General features: G+C 42.7%; 1 protein-coding gene across 1 annotated transcript; it reads right to left on the bottom strand.

Annotated features, from left to right (window-relative positions):
- Positions 1–12055: 12055 nt before the first annotated feature.
- LOC105034097 (stem-specific protein TSJT1) lies at positions 12056–19180 on the bottom strand. The gene is made up of 5 exons (XM_010909124.3): positions 18864–19180; positions 15547–15787; positions 15334–15454; positions 13189–13298; positions 12056–12381 (listed from the first exon to the last, which is right to left on the bottom strand). The coding sequence occupies exons 1-5, from the start codon at positions 19064–19066 to the stop codon at positions 12346–12348; spliced, it is 711 nt and encodes a 236-aa protein (XP_010907426.1). The 5' UTR covers positions 19067–19180; the 3' UTR covers positions 12056–12345.
- Between the last annotated feature and the right edge of the window lie 1274 nt (positions 19181–20454).

Below are 20454 nucleotides of genomic sequence, written 5' to 3'. Positions count from 1 at the left end.
TCTTGGCCGACTTCATCGCCGAATGCCCGACAACCGACCAAGGGTCGGGAGCTGAAGACCCAGGACGAGATGCGGTCTCTGAGCCAAACCCGATCTCCACCTGGGTACTCCACATCGACGGAGCCTCAAACGCTCAGGAAAGCGGGGTCGGGCTCCTGCTCACGAATTCGGATGGGGTGGTCACCGAGTATGCCCTCCGGTTCGACTTCAAGGCCTCCAACAACCAAGCCGAATATGAGGCACTCCTCGCTGGCTTGAGGATGGCGAAGGAGCTGGGCATCGATAGCCTCCGGGCTTTCTCCGACTCTCAGCTAATCGTGGGGCAGGTCAAGGGCGAATTCGAGGTGCGAGATCCGACCATGGTCAGGTACCTTCAGAAAGTGAAGGACCTCGTGGCGCGCCTCAAGTATTTCAAAATTTCCCACATCCCAAGGTCGGAGAACGCCCGTGCCGACGCACTCTCCAGACTGGCGACTTCGGCCTTCGACTCCTTGGGTCGGACGTTCGTGGAGAACCTCGAGCACCCGAGCATCGATCGGGTCGACGAGGTACTGCAGCTGATATCCGAACCAAGTTGGATGGACCCGATCGTCCGGTATCTGACCGACGGGATCAGTCCCGAAGATCCCACGGAGGCCAAGCGACTCCGATGGACGGCCTCGCAATATGTCATCATGGACGGCCGACTCTACAAGAGGTCGTTCTCCCTTCCCCTGCTTAGGTGTTTGGGACCGACCGACGCCGACTATGCTCTCCGAGAGGTTCACGAAGGAATTTGCGGGAACCACTTGGGGGGCAAGTCCCTGGCCTACAAGGTCTTGCGACAGGGCTACTACTGGCCTACCATGAAGAAGGATGCGGCCGAGTTGGTCCGGAGGTGCGAGCCATGTCAAAAGTATGCCAACATTCAACACCAACCGGCCAGCCAAATTGCCCCTATTGTCGCTCCGTGGCCCTTCACCCAGTGGGGGGTCGACATTCTCGATCCTTTTTCTCCAGCGTCGGGCCAGAGGAAGTTCATCATTGTCGCCATCGACTACTTCACCAAGTGGGTGGAGGCCGAACCATTGGCGCAGATCACCGAGCAGAAGATGGAGGACTTTATCCAGAAATCCATCATTTTCAGGTTCGGATTGCCGCACACCATCATCACCGACAACGGACGGCAATTCGACAACCAGGACTTCAGAGACTTCTGCGCCAGGTTCCACATCAGGCACCGACTGACTTCGGTCGGGCACCCCCAGTCCAACGGCGAGGTCGAGGAGACCAACCGAACCTTGCTCCACGGACTCAAGATCCGACTAAATGAAGCCAAAGGTCTCTGGGTCGACGAGCTGGGCTCCGTTCTGTGGGCTTACCGAATGACACCCCGCATTCCGACCGGGGAATCGCCTTTCAGTTTGGCCTATGGAACGGAGGCCATGATCCCGCTCGAGATTGGCCTGCCATCTTCAAGAGTCGAGCGATACCAAGAGCCGGACAACTCCGAGGGTCGGAGGGCCGACCTAGACCTCCTCCCCGAACTGCGGGACGAGGCCCAAATTCGCATGGCTTCGTACCGACAGAGGGTCGCTCGGTATTACAACGCCAAGGTCAGACCGAAGCTTTTCAGGCCTGGCGACTTGGTCTTGAGGAAGACAGAAGTGTCGAAGCCCTTGGACCAAGGAAAGCTGGCCCCCAATTGGGAAGGACCCTACAAGGTAGCAGACACCTATGGTCCGAGAGCCTACCGACTAGAGACCCTTGAGGGGAAACCCATTCCCCGAACTTGGAACGCCGACAACTTGAAGCTGTATTACCAGTGAACTTTGTAATTCAATAGTCGGAATACAAATTCAGTTTGAAAGTTTGGAGTTTTAACTCTTCGACTAATGATCGGTGCTCATCAAGGTCAAGCCCCGATGTGACGATGTGGACTTAGTATCCTCTTGGAACCAACGGCTTATCGCCGGTGATCCATCGGACCCTTACAAGGACCGATGAACTCTTATTGACGGGAGTTGACACTCCTTCGACGATCGACGATGCATCGGACCCTTACAAGGACCGATGAACCCTTATGGACGGGAGTTAATACTCCTTCTACGGTCGAACTTTCGGGCCAAACCATCGGCCGACAAGCCGATCGGGCCCCGACCAAAGAGAGGCGAAAAGCCTACGTGACTGACGTCGCGACTTCCGACCAGGCTACGGCCGGTCGAGGGATATTCGGCTTACCACCGTCTATCGCACAACGCGACCTTAGTCGCATCCACGACTTGCCGACCGACCTACGGCCGGCTGGACGACATTCGGCTTGCTACCGTATGTCGAAAGATACAGAACGAATACCCGACGCAAGAGCATGGGGATCCGACTTATTGTCGTTCCCCTGACACTGCGCCGGACGACATTCGACTGAACGCATCTATGGAAGCCCGACTACTGAACCTTTACCAGGTTCGGTCGGCTCCCGACTCAACAAGACGCGCCCGACTGATGAGCTCGACTATCAGAAGCCGACCCAAAGTCGGGACTTACCCTTCCTTCTAGCGGCACGAGTTGCCGAACGTCCTACCGACTTATGTGAGTTAGCGACTTACACAAGTTAATGACTCACTAAGGCATTCAACTGGAAGAAGGAGACAAAGGAAAAACAGAAGAAATTTTCATTCAAAATTTTCATTCACAAAGTACAAAGTCGGGTCGAAGCCCGATTACATGTATTTAAAAAAAAATAGAAAAGTAAAGGAAAGTCGGTATGGCCCGATCACCCATCTGAGTCGATCTCCTCGACCGACGGGAGATTGGGGATGACTGGCGTATCGGCCACAAGCGGAGCCGGGTCGACAGTTGAAGCCGGTCCTTCGATCAGCGGGGGACTGGCAGTCGGCGCCGCTTCCTCCGGGATGACTTCCTCCGCAGCAACTACGCCTCCCGACGGCTGGTCGGCCATCTCCTCGGTGGCTTCCTCCTCGGCCCCCGGTGGGATGATGCTGCTAAGGTCAAGCTCCGGATACAAGGCCCGGACTGCCTCCCGACCGTCCTCGTACCCCACCCGGTACGAGGCGAAACCCGACTCAAGCATCTCCTCCCGATATTGGTCGGAGATCCTGAAGTCTTCAACCGCCCGATCGGCCGCCTCCCTCGCCGACCTTGCCTCTTCCTCCGCCCGGCCGAGCGACTCCTTCGCCGACTCCGCCTCCGCCTTTGCTATGTCGGCGTCGGCTTGGGCGATCGAGAGTTCCTCCTCAGCCTTGGCGAGCTTCTCCAGGCTCACCCGAAGCTGCTCGCGCTCCCCTTGGAGTTCGGCGGTGGCGCCGTCCCGTTCGTGCCGAAGACGACGCACGGCCCGACCCTTATGTCTGGCCTCCTTCTTGGCCGACCTAAGTTCGGACCCAAGCCGGGAGACCTCGTCTACTAACTTGGCCTCCCGATCGGTCGATTGCTGAAGGTGGTCGGCCAACATCGCCCTCTCGGCTTCGGCCGCCGCCGACCTCTCCTTATAAGCGGCCCGGACATTGCCGAACCTCCGGTACCCGGCCTCCAGTTCCGACATTGTATAGATCAGCTGCCGATTGCAAATGCTTCGTCAGGATCACATAACAAGAAAAATTTCTAAGGAAAAGAGAAGATGATGCGAAGCTTACCTCGACCATAGTCGGATAGAACCTGGACAGCATCTCGGTTACTTGCCGAGATCTCAGCGACTCAACGTCGGCTGGAAGAAGAATCCCCTGGCACAACCTCCTCGCCAGGTTGTGGTCGGCCAACGCCGACGCGCCTTCGGAGAACTGTGCGCTGGGCGGCACGGATCGGCTCCCCGACCTTGTCTCGTCTGCAGGGTCCATCGGGGCTTTCCCTCGATCGGCCGCCCCGACCGACGGAACCGACAGTGAGGGGATGCTCGAAGTAGAACCAGCACCCCCCGCTGCGGCCACAGACGCCGCCGGATGATGTTCGGTTTCCCGAACTACATCCGGCTCCACCGCCTCCGGTGATGCCGCCGACGTTCCTTCGACCGCTTCACCCATCGGCCTTTCCTCCGAACGCATCGTCGGAGCCGCGAGCGCGATGACGGGCTCGGATTGATCGGTCACCGACGTTTCGATGACCGACGCCGCTGGAGCAGGCTTCTTCGGGGGGCACGAAGGTCCGGCCCCCGACGCTGGCCTCTTCCTCGTCGCGAACTGCCGTATCTCCGCGTCTGTCGGCCGCATTCTTGGAGGTGTCCCTGCAATACCGACAAAGGTGTTAGCTAAAGGACCGGACTAAGGGTCGGATGAAAAGGAGACCGGGAAATCGGACGATACCTAGTCGGGGGACCAAGCTTAAGCCGGCGTCATAGAGAGCTTGTTCGGTAACAAGCTTCCTCTGCTTCGGGACCGACATATCTTTTAGTCGGTGGAAGTCCTCCCGGTCGTCCGCTTCCACCTGACTGTTGTCATTAGCTTCGGTTCGGGGCACGCCCCAGTGAGAAGGAAAGCCCCAAGAAGACGGAGAAGAAACAAAGAAGAATTGGTTCTTCCACCCATGAATGGATGATGGAAGATCGATGATGAAGGAAAGATCCTTCCGGGAGTTGAAGAGCCACCACCCTCGGGCTTTAGGGTGGGGTCGGAGCACAAAGAAGGCCCGAAAGAGAGAAATGCGAGGGTTGGTCGGCAAGAGCTGACACAACAACGCAAAACTAATTATGAGCCGGACAGAGTTCGGCGCTAGCTGCGCCGGACAGAGTCCGTAATAGTTCAGAAGATTCCGGACGAACTCCGGAATCGGGAGCCGAAGACCTGCGCGGAGGTCCTCGACATAAAGCGCCAGCTGACCGGGCGGAGGGCTGTTAACCCGACCGCCGGCCCCTGGGGCGGACAGTTGAAACTGCTCCGGGATGCAATATTGCTCCCGAAGCCGATCAACATTCGGCCCCGAAAGCGAGGAAGCCTCATCTTCCGGAGTCGAGTGGGAGTCGTCAGTCGGGTTCTCCGACCGAGCTCCCTGAGTCGGATTCCTGGCCATTGCACCGGAACCGAATGAGGAAGAAACAGAGAAGAAGAAGAAACGGAGGAGAAGAAGGTGAGGAGGACGAAGAGGAGACCACGAACCGGAGGAGCTCTTCTGGAAGCAAGAAAGCTCTGCCCGCGACGACTGAGAAATCGCCCGAACAGAGTTTCGGCAGCAAAATGGCAATGGTGGGGTCTTGGGTCCGAGGGGTCCTATATATATAGGCCCGACCGACGGCCAAGATGACTCTGCGCCGACCGAAGCTCCATGGATGCGCGACACGTGGCGACCTCCGAGTGGCTGAGGATTCGGTGCGCCCCATCCCGGGACGGCCGCACCGCCCATATTAAATGCGGGGGGCACCGGCCAACCACCTTCGACACGCGGCACGCGCGGACGTGGTTCCGCATTTATGCGCCCGCGCCGATTCGCGTTCCCGATGGGACGCCTGACAGCACCCCACACTCCCACGATCGGCGTCGGATATCCCATCGTCTGACGCCGTATCGTCCGGCGCCCGATCTTCTGACACCGACGTAACGTCTGACGACGACAAGACGCGATGTCTGACACCTGACGCCGACGTGACTTCTGACACCGACTAGACGTCCAGATCGCTTGGCATTCATGAGGCGTCTGACATCGGATCAGCCGGCGATTCGGTCAGATCTGTGCATACGACAACCCCACTCCTAGTCGCCTAGGATTGCTGCCCGAGTAAGAGCATCGGCCAGCTCACCATCCGACTTAGGAGTGGAGGGGGGCAACTGTTGGGGGATACCCACCGACCGACCGACCGACTGCCGGAAGGACCGACCGACCGACTGACGGCCCGACCGATTGACGGCCCGACCGACCGACGGCCGGACCGACCGATTGGCGGTCGGAGCGACCGACTGACGGATGCCATCACCGGCTAATTATCGGCTCACGACCGACTGAGGATATGTCGGACGCACCTTTTCCGACCGACTGAGCTCAGAGGTCTGATTGCCGACTCATGTAAGACTCCCCGACCATTGGAGGGGCCCGACGTCACTCAGCTGGCCACCGACTTAGGGTCGGTCGGCTCCTCCAATCGTCGTACAGCCGTCAGACCTTGTCAGCTCTGACAGCGACATGCGGCACGGCTATCTAGGGGCATTGTCCCACCGAGGGCATTGTCAACCCTGGTGATTTGACGGCCACACGACGACATGACACTTTCACGGTGACTCTGACAGTCTACAGTGAGTTGACAGTTCCTCACTTGTCTGCGCCATTAATGACGGCGCCATACCGCACTCCACTATATAAACCGGGGAAGGCAACAGTGCAAGGGATCCGCTCCATCGCTCCCACTTCTCGACTTCGAAACCACAGGCTCGCTCCTCTCTCCCCCTCTCTCCCTCTCGATCGAGCTCTCTGTCTTCATTTCACTGTTGCCCAGTCACCTCTCTGACTTGACCGTCGGAGGGTCCCCGCCGGAGCCGCCTTCGGTCAGTGCAGACTTCTCGTTTTTGCAGGTGCACGCTCCTCGGCGATCGGGCGACGAGGCGATTGGCCGCAACAAGCATCACTTTTTTTTCAAAAAAATTAGTGCTAAAAGCGAAATCATCAAAAAAAGGGGGAAATGAATAAATAGGAGAACCCAAGACGGCTCAGCCCGGCAGACCATTAGAATCAAACATTGCATGTTTGTTGGATAATTAGCAATGTAATGGAGACCAAATAGAAAGTCATAAATTTCACTACAAGAGAATAATACCCATTTGATATTTTTGTTGGCTTTAGCTTTTCTTGCATTTACTAATGACAAGAGCTATAAATAATTGTCAAAGTTGACTATAACCAAATTGAATGCCTAAACAGATGGTGCTGGATGATTTGGATTTTATTTGGACTAACATTGAATTGAAGATTCTAGTGCACTAAGGGAATTAGGTAGATATCATCTGTAGTACTAGGATCCAAATGATACATTCTTGATTAGAAATTTTTGGATGAGATCTTAAAGTACACCCATGTTTGTAGCGGTTCTTATATTAGCGGTGCTTACTAGTGTCATGCCCCAAACCCGGGACATAACACGGCCATGCTACCGAGGGATGGACCCACGATAACACGAAGCCAAAATTCATCTTCTTAAAATATAATAACAGGTGTATCTCAAATAAATGTAATAATAAAGTTCAATTCAATTATTTAATTAAATCAAAACTGGTTTAGAGTATCTAAATCCAGAGATAAAATAATTCAAGTCTTAAAATTCATAATGACTACAATCCATAAACTGAATTCCTAGAGCAAAATTTCTAAACTTGCTTTGCTGATCTCCAAGCCTGGATTCTCTTTCCTTCGATCCTAGCCTTATTTCTCTGTACATGAAAGAGAAAACAAAAAGAATATGAGCTACACTTGCTCAGTAAGTAGACTTCCGCTTCCTTACCGGATCAAGCATAAGTTTTCTATGATAATGCATCATTTAGCAAATAATAATTATTACAAAAATAAATATTTCACAGAGCATATAATAAAATAAGTTATAAGCTCATCATGCATGCATAAATCATGTATATTTCATAATTATGAATCATAAATCATTTTCATCATGTATTCATGTCATATTTCAAAACATTGCTCACAGATATTTGTGCTAAGGTCACTATTATACCCATGACAGGGCCATGTTTCTTAATCGATAGAGTTCTTAATTCATGTGCCAACTTTATACCTACTGGCAGGGCCATATTTCGTGTGGATGCTAGCTCCGGATGTCGACCTTCCCGAAGGGATTCATTCATAGCCATCTGAGAGCCTTTGAAATCTTTATATCTTTTTCTTAAAGCAACATATACATAGATGAAAAAAAAATAATGAAATCCATGCTTCATAATCATGCTATTTTCATAAGACATATTCATGAAATCAATGCTCATAATAAAATATACTTTTTCATATCACATATGCTAATCCTTATTTTATAAAAAAAATTATGATTTCATCAATAGCAATTCTTTGCATAAAAATATGATCATTTAAAAAAATAAATAAGGAGCATAAGATCTACTTACCTCGATCGTCCGGGACCTTTTAATCTTTCTTAAAAGAATCAGACAGTCCTATTTAAAATATTAAATCATTAATAAATTTCATATTTTTTATAAAATTACATAATATAAAGAAATGACCGATTTGATGATCAGTCCAATAAATCTCTCCCTTCGGCTCTAACCTGATTTAAGGTCATAGGTTCTCTAGAAGTGAGGAAGATAGCCTAATAAGGGATTCATAGGATTTCTTGGAGAGAGAATTTTTTTTAAAGAGAGAAAGTAGAGAGAGAAAGTAGAGAGAGAACGAATTCAATTCTAGAGAGAGAAAGACTTTAGAGAGGGATGAGAGAAACTTTCTCTCTTTTTTTTTATTTTTATTCTTATTATTTTATATATTTTTCTTTTCTTTTCTTTTTTTCTTCTTTTCTTTTCTTTGTTATTATTATTATTATTATTATAATTATTATTATTTGACTATATATTTTTCTTTTTCTTTTCTTTTTCTTTTTCTTTTCCTTTTTCTTTTCTTTTTCTTTTTCTTTTCCCTCTTGTGGCCTTCTTTGGCCGGAATAGGGGACCTAGAGGTCCCCGTTCCCCACATCAGCCGTTCACGGCCACCCCTTGCCCGATGGTGGTCGGCGGCAAGGAAGGCCTTCCCTCAAATTCGGAGGGCCTGTACCGACGGTCGGGGATGACCGTCGGTGCCGAAAAATCGGAGAAAAGAGGAAACAAAAACAGGAGTTTTCTTTTCCAGCAAAATCCGGCGACCCCGTCGCCGGCAATCGTGCCCACAGGCACGGAAAAGAAGAGAGAGAAGAGAGGGAGAGGAGGGAGACCTTACCACAACCTCCGGTGATCCCCACCGACGTGAAATCGTGGCGAGCACAGGTCGAGGGGCCGCGGCTTCAAACGAGAAAATCGGAGAAAAATCTCCGGCAATCGTCGGTGACTGGAGGGTCTACCAATAGAGGAGAGGGGGGGGTCACCGGAGGTTATGGTAAGGTCTCCCTCCTCTCCCTCTCTTCTCTCCCTTCTTTCCCGTGCTTGTGGGCACGATTGCCGGCGACGGGGTCGCCGGATTTTGCTGGAAAAGAAAACTCCTGTTTTCGTTTCCTCTTTTCTCCGATTTTCCGGCACCAACGGTAATCCCCAACCGCCGATACAGACCCTCCGAACTCGGGGGAAGGCCTCCCTTGCCGCCGGCCACCGTCGGGCAAAGGGTGGCCGTGAACGGCCGATGTGGGGAACGGGGACCTCTAGGTCCCCTGTTCCGGCCAAAGAAGGCCACGGGAGGGAAAAGAAAAAGAAAAAGAAAAGAAAAAGGAAAAGAAAAAGAAAAAGAAAAGAAAAAGAAAAATATATAGTCAAATAATAATAATAATAATAATAATAATAATAATAATAATAATAAAGAAAAGAAAAGAAGAAAAAAGAAAAGAAAAGAAAAATATATAAAATAATAAAAATAAAAATAAAAAAAAAGAGAGAAAGTTTCTCTCATCCCTCTCTAAAGTCTTTCTCTCTCTAGAATTGGATTCGTTCTCTCTCTACTTTCTCTCTCTAAAAATTTTTTTTTTTCTCTCCAAGAAATCCTATAAATCCCTTATTAGGCTATCTTCTTCACTTCTAGAGAACCTATGACCTTAAATCGGATTAGAGCCGAAGGGAGAGATTTATTGGACTGATCATTAAATCGGTCATTTCTTTATATTATGTAATTTTATAAAAAATATAAAATTTATTAATGATTTAATATTTTAAATAGGACTGTCTGATTCTTTTAAGAAAGATTAAAAGGTCTCGGACGATCGAGGTAAGTAGATCTTATGCTCCTTATTTATTTTTTTAAATGATCATGTTTTTATGCAAAGAATTGCTATTGATGAAATCATAATTTTTTTTTATAAAATAAGGATCAGCATATGTGATATGAAAAAGCATGTTTTATTATGAGCATTGATTTCATGAATATGTCTTATGAAAATAGCATGATTATGAAGCATGAATTTCATTATTTTTTTTCATCTATGTATATGTATGCTTTAAGAAAAAGATATGAAGATTTCAAAGGCTCTCAGATGGCTATGAATGAATCCCTTCGGGAAGGTCAACATCCGGAGCTAGCATCCACACGAAACATGGCCCTGCCAGTGGGTATAAAGTTGGCACATGAATTAAGAACTCTGTCGATTAAGAAACATGGTCCTGTCACGGATATAATAGTGACCTTAGCACGAATATCTGTGAGCAATGTTTTGAAACATAACATGAATACATGATGAAAATGATTTACGATTCATAATTGTGAAATATACATGATTTATGCATGCATGATGAGCTTATAACTTGTTTTATTATATGCTCTATGAAATATTTATTTTTGCAATAATTGTTATTTGCTAAATGATGCATTATCATAGAAAACTTATGCTTGATCCGGTAAAGAAGCGGAAGTCTACTTACTGAGCTAGTGTAGCTCATATTCTTTTTGTTTTCTCTTTCATGTACAGAGAAATAAGGCTAGGATCGAAGGAAAGAGAATCCAGGCTTGGAGATCAGCAAAGCAAGTTTAGAAATTTTGCTCTAGGAATTCAGTTTATGTTTATGGATTGTAGTCATTATGAATTTTAAGATTTGGATTATTTTATCTCTGGATTTAGATGCTCTGAACCAGTTTTGGTTTAATTAAATAATTGAATTGAACTTTATTATTATATTTATTTGAGATACACTTGTTATTATATTTAAGAAGATGAATTTTGGCTTCGTGTTATCGTGGGTCCATCCCTCGGTAGCATGGCCGTGTTATGTCCCGGGTTTGGGGCGTGACAACTAGCATGAGGGCTTAGATTTACAATCACTAAGATTTGTGATAGACTTAAAATCTCTTCTGGGAAGTACCTTACTTCTTGTTATCTCCCAAAAAAGAGAAAAGAAGATTTGTCTTAGAGTAATTGTAGAAAGCTTAAGCAATTAAACTTTAGGATCACTAAAGCTAAATATAGGATTAGTTTAAATAAGGCTAAATAAATTATATATGGGTTAGGTCATGCAGCTCGTAGCTCGTCTGAGCCCAATGTTCATCCTTATGCTGTCTCCTTCTATCTTCAGATTTACAAATAAATCCATAGAATTCCTATCTGCTGCTTTTCTCTTTTTAAATTAACTTTATTTTATTTTTAGAAAGAGGCCACTAGGCAATGGATAACACATAAATACAAGAAAAACCTAAACAAGTTTTTTTAATAACTAAAAAAAAATAACTTCCTTGGCCTTCCATTCAACAAATGATGACTCTAGGATTCCTTAAACCTTCATACTCTCAAAGTTATCCATAACCAACTCAAGGTGGTTAGATTCTTTAATTATATGCTAACCACCTTGTTCAACACTTCATACTCTTTGCCATCTACTTATATCAAAATACGTAGAAAACTAGGTGCCAATATCATTTAAACTATTTTCAGATCATAGAGGAGCATGAAAACTGGATGACTGTTTCTCCTGATCTGTTTTGATGGGAGCTTGGAAGGATCACTTGGAGATGGCAACCATATATAAATACCTAAATCATTTTAGGATGGCCCCCATCTGAAAAGACTTTTATTCTCTCTGATGTGATATAACAGTCTATAAGCCTAATAAACACATAGAAAACACCAAACTATGTAATTCTTTATTTCTTTCCAAATGTTCTTTATCGTTTACCCCCTTCACTTTGTATAGTTTTTTTCATTTTTTTAAATAAAGTACTGTTTTCACATGAGTCTTTCAAATATTTTATATGCAAAACATTTTGGAACTTATAAATAAGTCATTCCTTTTGCTTTGCACACATACGTATATCCCTATGGAATGGTTGGATTCAAAAGAAATTTGTTTTCAGACCTTCCCATCATATGCACTGGAAAAATAATGGAGAGAAACTCCACCATGAAATTGTATTTTATTTTTTTACATTTTTTAAAGAAACTCCGCCTCGGGTCGTGCAACAAGTGCTAAGGACAACAAGATAATATGCTAAAAGTAAATTCTATAGCTACGAAAAAGTTGCTTCCAACATTCTCTTGAACATAACAAAATTTACATACATTAGGTCTGGCTACAATGCACTTATGAAGATTATACCTACAAGATTATTCCAGATTGATAGAGAGAACTGAACAAGATTTTTTTCAATATGAAGAACAACCGCTAGACACAAGCACAAAGCAAAGGACTAGCTAAACTCATGGCATTCCAACATTATATACATGGTAACTTCATGCCTGCTGCATCCCTTCACAACAACATGCTATCCTCTGCCCCACTACTAACTTGCAGCTCGCTTCTAATGGGTTGCCGTGAGGACTGTAGATCCTTCAACCTGTAATATATAATAGCAGAAATTAAAATTTTATACTTTGTGAGGAAGATGAACGATAATACAAGTTATTTATCCTTTCTCAAAAATAATACAAGTTATTTTTCTTAGTATGAGTAATGGAATTAGATGGCAGAGTCTATGTTTCTTTTGAAAGAATCCTTTTTAAGGTATTATATAGCCGGTAAGGAACTGGCTACAAAGCAGATTGAGATGAATAATCCATTAAAGTTATCGCAAGAGGCACATCAAAGCTTCCTGCTAAATTGAAAGTCCATCAAGATCATCCTGTAATTAGTAAAAAGCTCAAAGAAGGCCAGATCTACAGTCCCTGCTAACACCACTATGAGTGCATGTCTGGTTCTTGGTGTGGGAGACATCAAACCATCACATTTTTTTTCCTTCCATTTCTCCTTTGCAGTTGCCAATTGGATCCAGACCTGATATTGGATTATGCTATTCTCATGCTTGCCATTTACCCAAAAAAATATCTTCAGCTCTATCACTGTAAGCTTTTAGTCTCATTAAGAATTCCCGTGTATCAATGTAATGATCTCTATTAATTGACCTCCAAATCCAATAGACAGTCAAGATATTCAAGAACAAAAGCCTGATGCAGAAATTTTATTTAGTTTAGTATGCGTGGCATTATTGCAGTCCTCATGTAATGCGGTTCTCATATCCTCTACCAAGGAAAAAAGGGTATCAGCAATCTGACATAATCTACAATCGATGTAAGAAAAATGTTTTCCTCAAAATATTGGAAAACAGTAAACTTTCAGACTTTCATAGAAGAGAATGAACAGTTACCGTGAAAGTGGCACCACATATCTCTTCTTCATTTGCTAAAGTAGCAGTGACCTTGTTCTTTGGGTTCTCAAAGCTTTTCAAGCCTCCCAGAGTGTTTGAATAGAAACATCCTGCAGTCCAACCGCCAACAATTATATAAAGATGAATATTATGGGTTGTATGCTTTAGTAACTCAAAAAGGGATTAAAGTTATTCTATTTGTTTACAAGAAGGTCCATGATTGGTTAAATAAGCATTGAAGGGAGTTGCAAGTAATCTCCTGTACATAGCAGGAGAGACCAAGATCAACTGCAGTGCTCCGTCATAGTGTTACAAGTTGAATCCTTTCGAGATCAAAATGGTAAAAGGCAAGTTAACACGTGGAAGAATATGAGAAATTCATCAAAGACAAAACACTTATAACAATCTCAAATGCATTAAGACCATATACAAATAGGCTCGTGAATTCTAGTAGTTAAAGATAAGCATTAAAATTGTGGAATCACTGAGTCATGAATATAAACAAGTTGGGATTGCTTGCTAGTAGTTCTGAACCTTGTATGTTTACCTTGTTGGACTTCATTTAGGGTTATATAGAAAATTATTAAAGTAGAAACGTACCAATGTTAGGAAGAGCATTATTACATAAGTTTAAGGAAAGATTTTAATAGCCTTGCATGGTCATAGGGAAAAAAACAAATATTTCAAATTGCAAAGGCACAAAGTAACTGATAGTGAAGTTCGTATGGATTATTTATTTCAGAGATAAAGAGATAGTTCCATACTAGATATTCTTAAGTTGAATTGATTCCTTGTATGGTAACATCATATAACGCTCATATCATTCTAATACCAACTATAAGAAAGTTGCCCATCACATCTGAAAGGAATTTGGAGTCCATCTAGTAAGTGATCTTTGAAAGTTACATGGAACAAAACTAATAGATTCAGATCTTATTTTTCTGTTGATCAGTAAGTATTGTAATTTCTTGACTATGAGTTCAGTAGTCTTTGTGAGCTTATTTATGAAAACAAAGTCTAGGATCTACCATACAATAAGTGGGGTTTGCCTTGACAGAAGATGCAAAAAGTGATGTGATAATTTATTACAGAAGATTGAGTTACATGAGTCTTTGAGAAGATCATGATATTAAATGGATTCCATGAATGATGGAAAGAGTCACATGAAGTAATTAATTACTAATATAATTAGGCCTCTGAAAAATATATAATCATTGATTGGCAAAGGCAACTCAAGAGGTTTAACGATTGTGCCATGGCTGGCTTTGTGTTTGTGAATGAAAAGTTAACTAAAGATACTAGCCTATACATAGTAAAAAGGTGGGTATGTTTAAGAAGATTAATGACAATGAACATAATGTTTATTTTCCTAGAGATATTGGAACTTTCATTTTAAAATCATAGATTTGTATGTGAAACAATATCCAGTAAGGCCGTACAGGAGGGAAAGGTTATGGGAAATGAAATAAGATACTTGTGTAACCAGAATAAATTATGGATGAAACAAGAGATTAATTAGTGCAACCAGAATGATTGTTGATGAAAGCCAGAATGTGAGAAAGGTTACGTAGCTAGTTTCTGACATCTACGGGTTAAGAAGTTGCCTGACATGACACAGAATAAACCCCTATAGTTAAGTTGAAGTTGCATTCCCTCAACTTTGCCAAAACAAGTCAAGTTAAATTGAGTTTCTATTCTAGTATTATATAATTAGGTTTAGTTGAGAGTTATTTCTAATAATAATTGGTTTCAAAGTCTTTGACAAGATTGGAGGTCTAGATAACTTTTCTTCCCTTAAGAAAAGGTTAGAGATCATTTCTTGATTTACGATTTTGAAATGGCTATGCACAAACCGATTGTTTGAGTCTAAAAATTATTTTACAAAATTATATAATCTTCCTTTCTACTTTCTTCCTATGTGGTCCAAATGGAATAGCTATTTGTGCCACATGTTTAACTCTTCTTAGTTACCATGCAAGGGTAATATTATTATGTATAAACTCTAGTCAATCATCTTTCTCTATTTTCGACTGAATCATAGACCACTGTGTTGTTATACCAACTCGGAGAATCAACCCCATTATAATAATTAAATATATGATGATCGAACAAATGCTAAAAGTTATCGATCAATAGATCAATTACCTTGAGGGAACGGTGCGAGAGACTTGCCACATGATCCTTTAAGCAGGTCCAGATTGTCACCAAACGCCACGCACCCATCTGCAGTAATTCCCCAGAACAAAGGAACCTTTCCATCTGGATCCTGTTAGATTACAAGTATAAAAGAGCATCATTAACCACTGGAGCTGCATGCCCAGTAGTTAATAAGTGCCAAGGGTGGGGATGATGACTCACAGAAGCAACAAGGATCGAAGAAGTGGTTTTGTCGAAGAGCACAAAGGCGAAATTGCCTGTGAGGTGGGCAAGCATGAAGCTGGGTGGATATGGAGCCCGGTCACGGAGAGCCTTGTAGGCCTCAATGACAAGCACCACCTCGTTGGCAGTCTTGGAAAGGCCATACTGCTGCTTTAATCTTCCAAGGTTATCCAGGACTCCTTCAAACAAGCAGAATATGTCATCCTTTGCTGCAAACGACCTGCAACAAATTCTCACCATTGGTAGTCCACACATAGAGAAGATTTTATATATTTTGGAAAAGATCTGATGTAATGCAAACTTTGGCTTAAAAGTGGATGGTGGTACAAAACTATTTTGAAGTCTTGAGAACCATGCTTCAATCAGCTAAGCAATTGAATGGATTCATCCAAATCCAACTTCCACATCTGAACACCCCTCATTTCCCCCTAAAAATTAAACTATATCATAGGATGGATCAGGTATTGGACATTTGCAATCCATCAAACAATATAGCTTATCGATCAGAGCACAGTAATTTCCCATAGAAGGGCTGTTCATGCAAAAATTTTTTATGATAAATATTTGGAAAAATACCTCCTAACATTTGAACATAAAGAATCTCTTGATCAACAGAAAACAAAACATATCCTTAAGGTTCAAACTTAGGGGTTACAACCAACGGTAGGAGGGCTGTCAATTATTTGATAAAAATGATAGAAGAATAAGAAGAATTGTTCATATTAAAAGAAGTTGGAGAAACATCTCCAACAGTTTGAACATAAAAATTTTCTTAGTCAACATGAGAGAGCTGGAAATCTATATACTTTAAATTAGCACAAGTGTCTTGATGCTGGGCAACTAGTCAAAGTAGATTAGAATAAGACATATTGTACGTTGGTTGCACCAACCTGACCCAACTAACCTTGGCAACATGAACTTTTCTTTTTCTTACCCTGAATAACTAAAACCCTTTGTCTGCGGATTATCATTGGGAATTGCACTTCAGAATCTATGCAATGAACAAACTCCATGTACTACCAGGCTAAGTGAATCTCTTAAAGCTGGGTTGCATCAAGAATATATTCAAATTCTAGATGTTGATGTGCGCCAGAAATCTTATCCAGAGTCTACCACGTGGCTTCCACTTTTGGACTTGTTGCCTCCAAGAGGAGGAAAAGTAGTCCTAGATAGATACATGGTAGACCTGCACTCTCACAAAAATAGAGCTTGCCATCTATCTCTTTGGAGGAAAAGTTAGGTATTCCTCTGTGGGACCCTATGTGTCATGATTCCAAAATTCCATATAGGTAGGTCTAAGTAAGGCTGGTCCATCACAAAGTAAGCAAAAATCTAACATCTGGTGGTCTAACTAATTTTCACCACAAAGTCGGCAAGTATTAGGATTATCGAAAGAACAAACTCCTCATTAGCTCATGCCTGGCTAGAAACTTTGCTTGAATTCAACTCGTTTGATCATACGATCATCTAGAAATAGACCTGGCTAGGTCAAGCTCAGCTCATAATAGAAATAATCAATAAACTAATTATTTTATTATAATTTATTATAAATGATATTTGTATATAATTATTAATTATTAATCAACTATTAATATTAAAATAGTAATAATCAATTACTGATTAACTAATAAATTACAAAAGTATAATTATGATTATAATTATTAAATAATTAAGCAATATATAATCATTAATAATTAATAATATGATTTATTTATTATATATAAATAATCATGAATAAATATAAATATGTTTTAATCATTCTGGGAAAACATTATATTTTAATTATAGCATTAATATATAATGGTAAAAAAATTAACTCAAAGCAATCCTCCATACTCTCATTGGATCTCTTAAGCAATCCTACGTGTGCAGTTTGAGTAATTTTTTTTTTTAAAAAAGAAAATAGATGAACTCGATTAAATTTGACTCGATTATTTAGATGCACTCAACTTGCTTCCATCCCCTTCCACATGTTCAATAACAAACCAAGTTTTTCTGGCCACACCTAAGCCATTCCTAGTGTCAGCATCTTTAACTTGGACTGGCTATGGTCTACCTTTCAAGCATTACTTGATAATATCCTTATCTCAAATGGCTATTCTCATATATATTTATTAGATACTTTTTTTTTTTGTGAAAGGATTTATTAGATACATTCTATTCTCAGAAAAAAAAAAAAGTTCAAATTAACAAGGCACCAATCCAGCCATGGAAACATTGTGGTGCAGAGCCTTGGGCCAACAGGATGCACGAAAAAAATGCTGTCCCAAGTAATAATTAATACCAGGCCAGAAGCAAAGACAGGTGCTGCCCATCTCTTGATCTCTGGACCAGCCTCATCCAGAGGGTCACAGTTCTCCCGGGTTGCCTCGTGGATAAGAACGAGAGGACCGCTTTGTTTTTGTTCCAGAGGCATGGGTCCCATGTGAACAATTTGTCCCCTGATCAGCTTCCAAGTAAAATTTTCCAAAGCTTGGTTTCTCTCTCTCTCTTGCTTTCCTCTCTTTCTGAAGTCTAAACTGTGGGCGGTTTTCTCACTCACAAGCTTCCAAACCCTTCTAAACCACCCCCCAAAAAAAAAACCCCAAAAAATAATATTTTATTATTAGAAAAGGAAAAGAAAAGAATTAATACACTTAATTTTATTATTTATAACATTTAATTTTATTATTTATAACATTTTTTTTCCCAGCAATGACACATCATTATATAAAATTACCCACCCGTGTATCGCACCAACCCGCGTTGCACAGGAAAGAAGGTGGCTCAGTGGCACGCCTCCCAATCACCATACAAATATCAATATATTTCCAGCATATTGGCATTCTTCTTCCTCATTTTAGAAGAAAGCATTTTACATTCGAAAAAAAGAAAAAAAAAATCTATATAGAATAGAGAGGAAAAATCATTGCTATCCAAGAAAAAAGCAAAATAAATAAAAGCTTTGGTTTTTATAATCTTCAAGACAAATCATCCTAGATCCAAGTAATCCAAATCTCCACGCTTCGCACAATAGAAAAATTACTGATAAAATTTCATCAAAAAAGAAAATTCTAGATAAAAAAACAATTAATAATGTCAAACGAAAAGAAAAAAGAAAAAAAAAAGTAAGTAGAATATATAGCAAAGAGAGAGGATGTGGGAGTCTCGGAAAGGCATGCACATAGCTTTCACCACCACCCCTAAGATCGAGTGTTGGAAATCAAAAACACCAGAAGCTATATATAATCAAAAGAAAAGAGAGAAGAAAAGAAACTAATTAAGAGGACTACAGGTTGGAGGAATTGGGAAGGCACCTCGGGCGGAAGGGGGACTGGTTGGCGTGGGAGTAGGCGAGGTGGCCGACGGCGCCGATCTGGATCGACACGGCCGGCACGGAGCTCCCGATGAATCGGCTCACGAGCTCCGACCCCCGCGTCTTCGGCGACGGCGTCCTGCTCCCCGCCGCCACCAGCTCCGCCGGCACCTCCACTACCTCGCCGCTGAACACCCCCAACATCTCTCTCTACCTCTCTCCCCACAAACGACACACACCACCAAACCCAGAAACGAATACCAGGATCTATGCAAATGGAGAGGTGGAGGGGAACCAGGGGGGTATTTGGCGTTATATAGCTGAGCTTGATAGCTATTTTGGACCCACCACTCCTAATCTCTTTCCCTCCCCCCCCACCCCCCCCCCCCCCTCTCTCTCTCTCGTATTCTCTCCTTTTCCCTTTGCTTCTCGTCATATAATACATAAATGACGACAAAATGCTTCAGTGATGGACATTAATAAAATCCAGTTACACAAGTCATAAGCAGTAAGGAATCTCTATCCATGTTCCCTTAGCCTACGGTAGTTCTGAAATGTTACCACATATGGTCTTGACCATATTTATAGAATAAAATTATGATTTATAATATCATCATTTTTTTATTTATTTATGTTTATAATTTTTATATGTTATATTTTTATCTAGAAGATTCTATTTGAGAACGACGGTCGATTATGCGTGGATGTCGTGAGGGTCGTAGACGGTGCATCTGGTATGTACTCGAATCCAGTATTATTTGCCAAGCAGCATGTTTTTGGTATCATGGAAATAAAATTCTGCCACGTCGATGAAATTTTTGATTTATATGGATATATATATTGATTATTTTAAAAGATTTTTGTAAAATTTTAGGGGAAGAGTAAGGTGACGTAGCAAATTAGATAAAGAAAGAGGTGAAGTTATTGGTTGTAGAGTTGGGTAAGAGGTAGTGTGCCGTCATGAAACGTGCTATCCAAATGGAAGAGGTCCACTCAACCGGTCCTGGCCCTGTTTTTGATGGCTCCTTTATTTTTCCACGTGACTGCGAAGTCCTTAATCATCCTTTCTTGACGCATATAATTACATTCGAGCTCATGGCTTCCTCTAAGATGTAGAGTTGTTTATACACACATACATAAATATATGCGACCATTCCGGCATACAGGTAAAAACATCCTATGCAATTTTTCTCGAAAAAATATGTATGTGCGTTTAGGTTAAGCTGATAATCATGGGGCAAGAACATGACAATACTGCATATATCTTTATAGTTTCCGTTCTATTTTTTCCCCCTTTTCTCAATGGGGTGGAGCTGTTCACTTTTTTTTGTTATTTTGATCACTTTTGTTGATCTTAATTTCAATTTCCAAGTGACTAACAATTAAAAAGTGACCTCCCACACAAAAGAAAAATAAACATAAGGAAACCAAAGTGACTAAGGGCAATCAATAGGATTCTCTAGCTAACTAGAAATGCAATTATGAGTTCTTAAATTGCCTCACCATTGAGGACTTCAAAAAATCATAAACCAAAGAAAAATTATTATAAGAAGAATAATACTTACCTAGACAATAAGATAGTAAAATAGGAT

This window comes from Elaeis guineensis, chromosome 5, assembly GCF_000442705.2.
Source record: "Elaeis guineensis isolate ETL-2024a chromosome 5, EG11, whole genome shotgun sequence".
Lineage (NCBI taxonomy): Eukaryota > Viridiplantae > Streptophyta > Magnoliopsida > Arecales > Arecaceae > Elaeis > Elaeis guineensis.
Note: the sequence above shows the minus strand (reverse complement) of the source record. Positions and strands in the feature narration are given on the sequence as shown.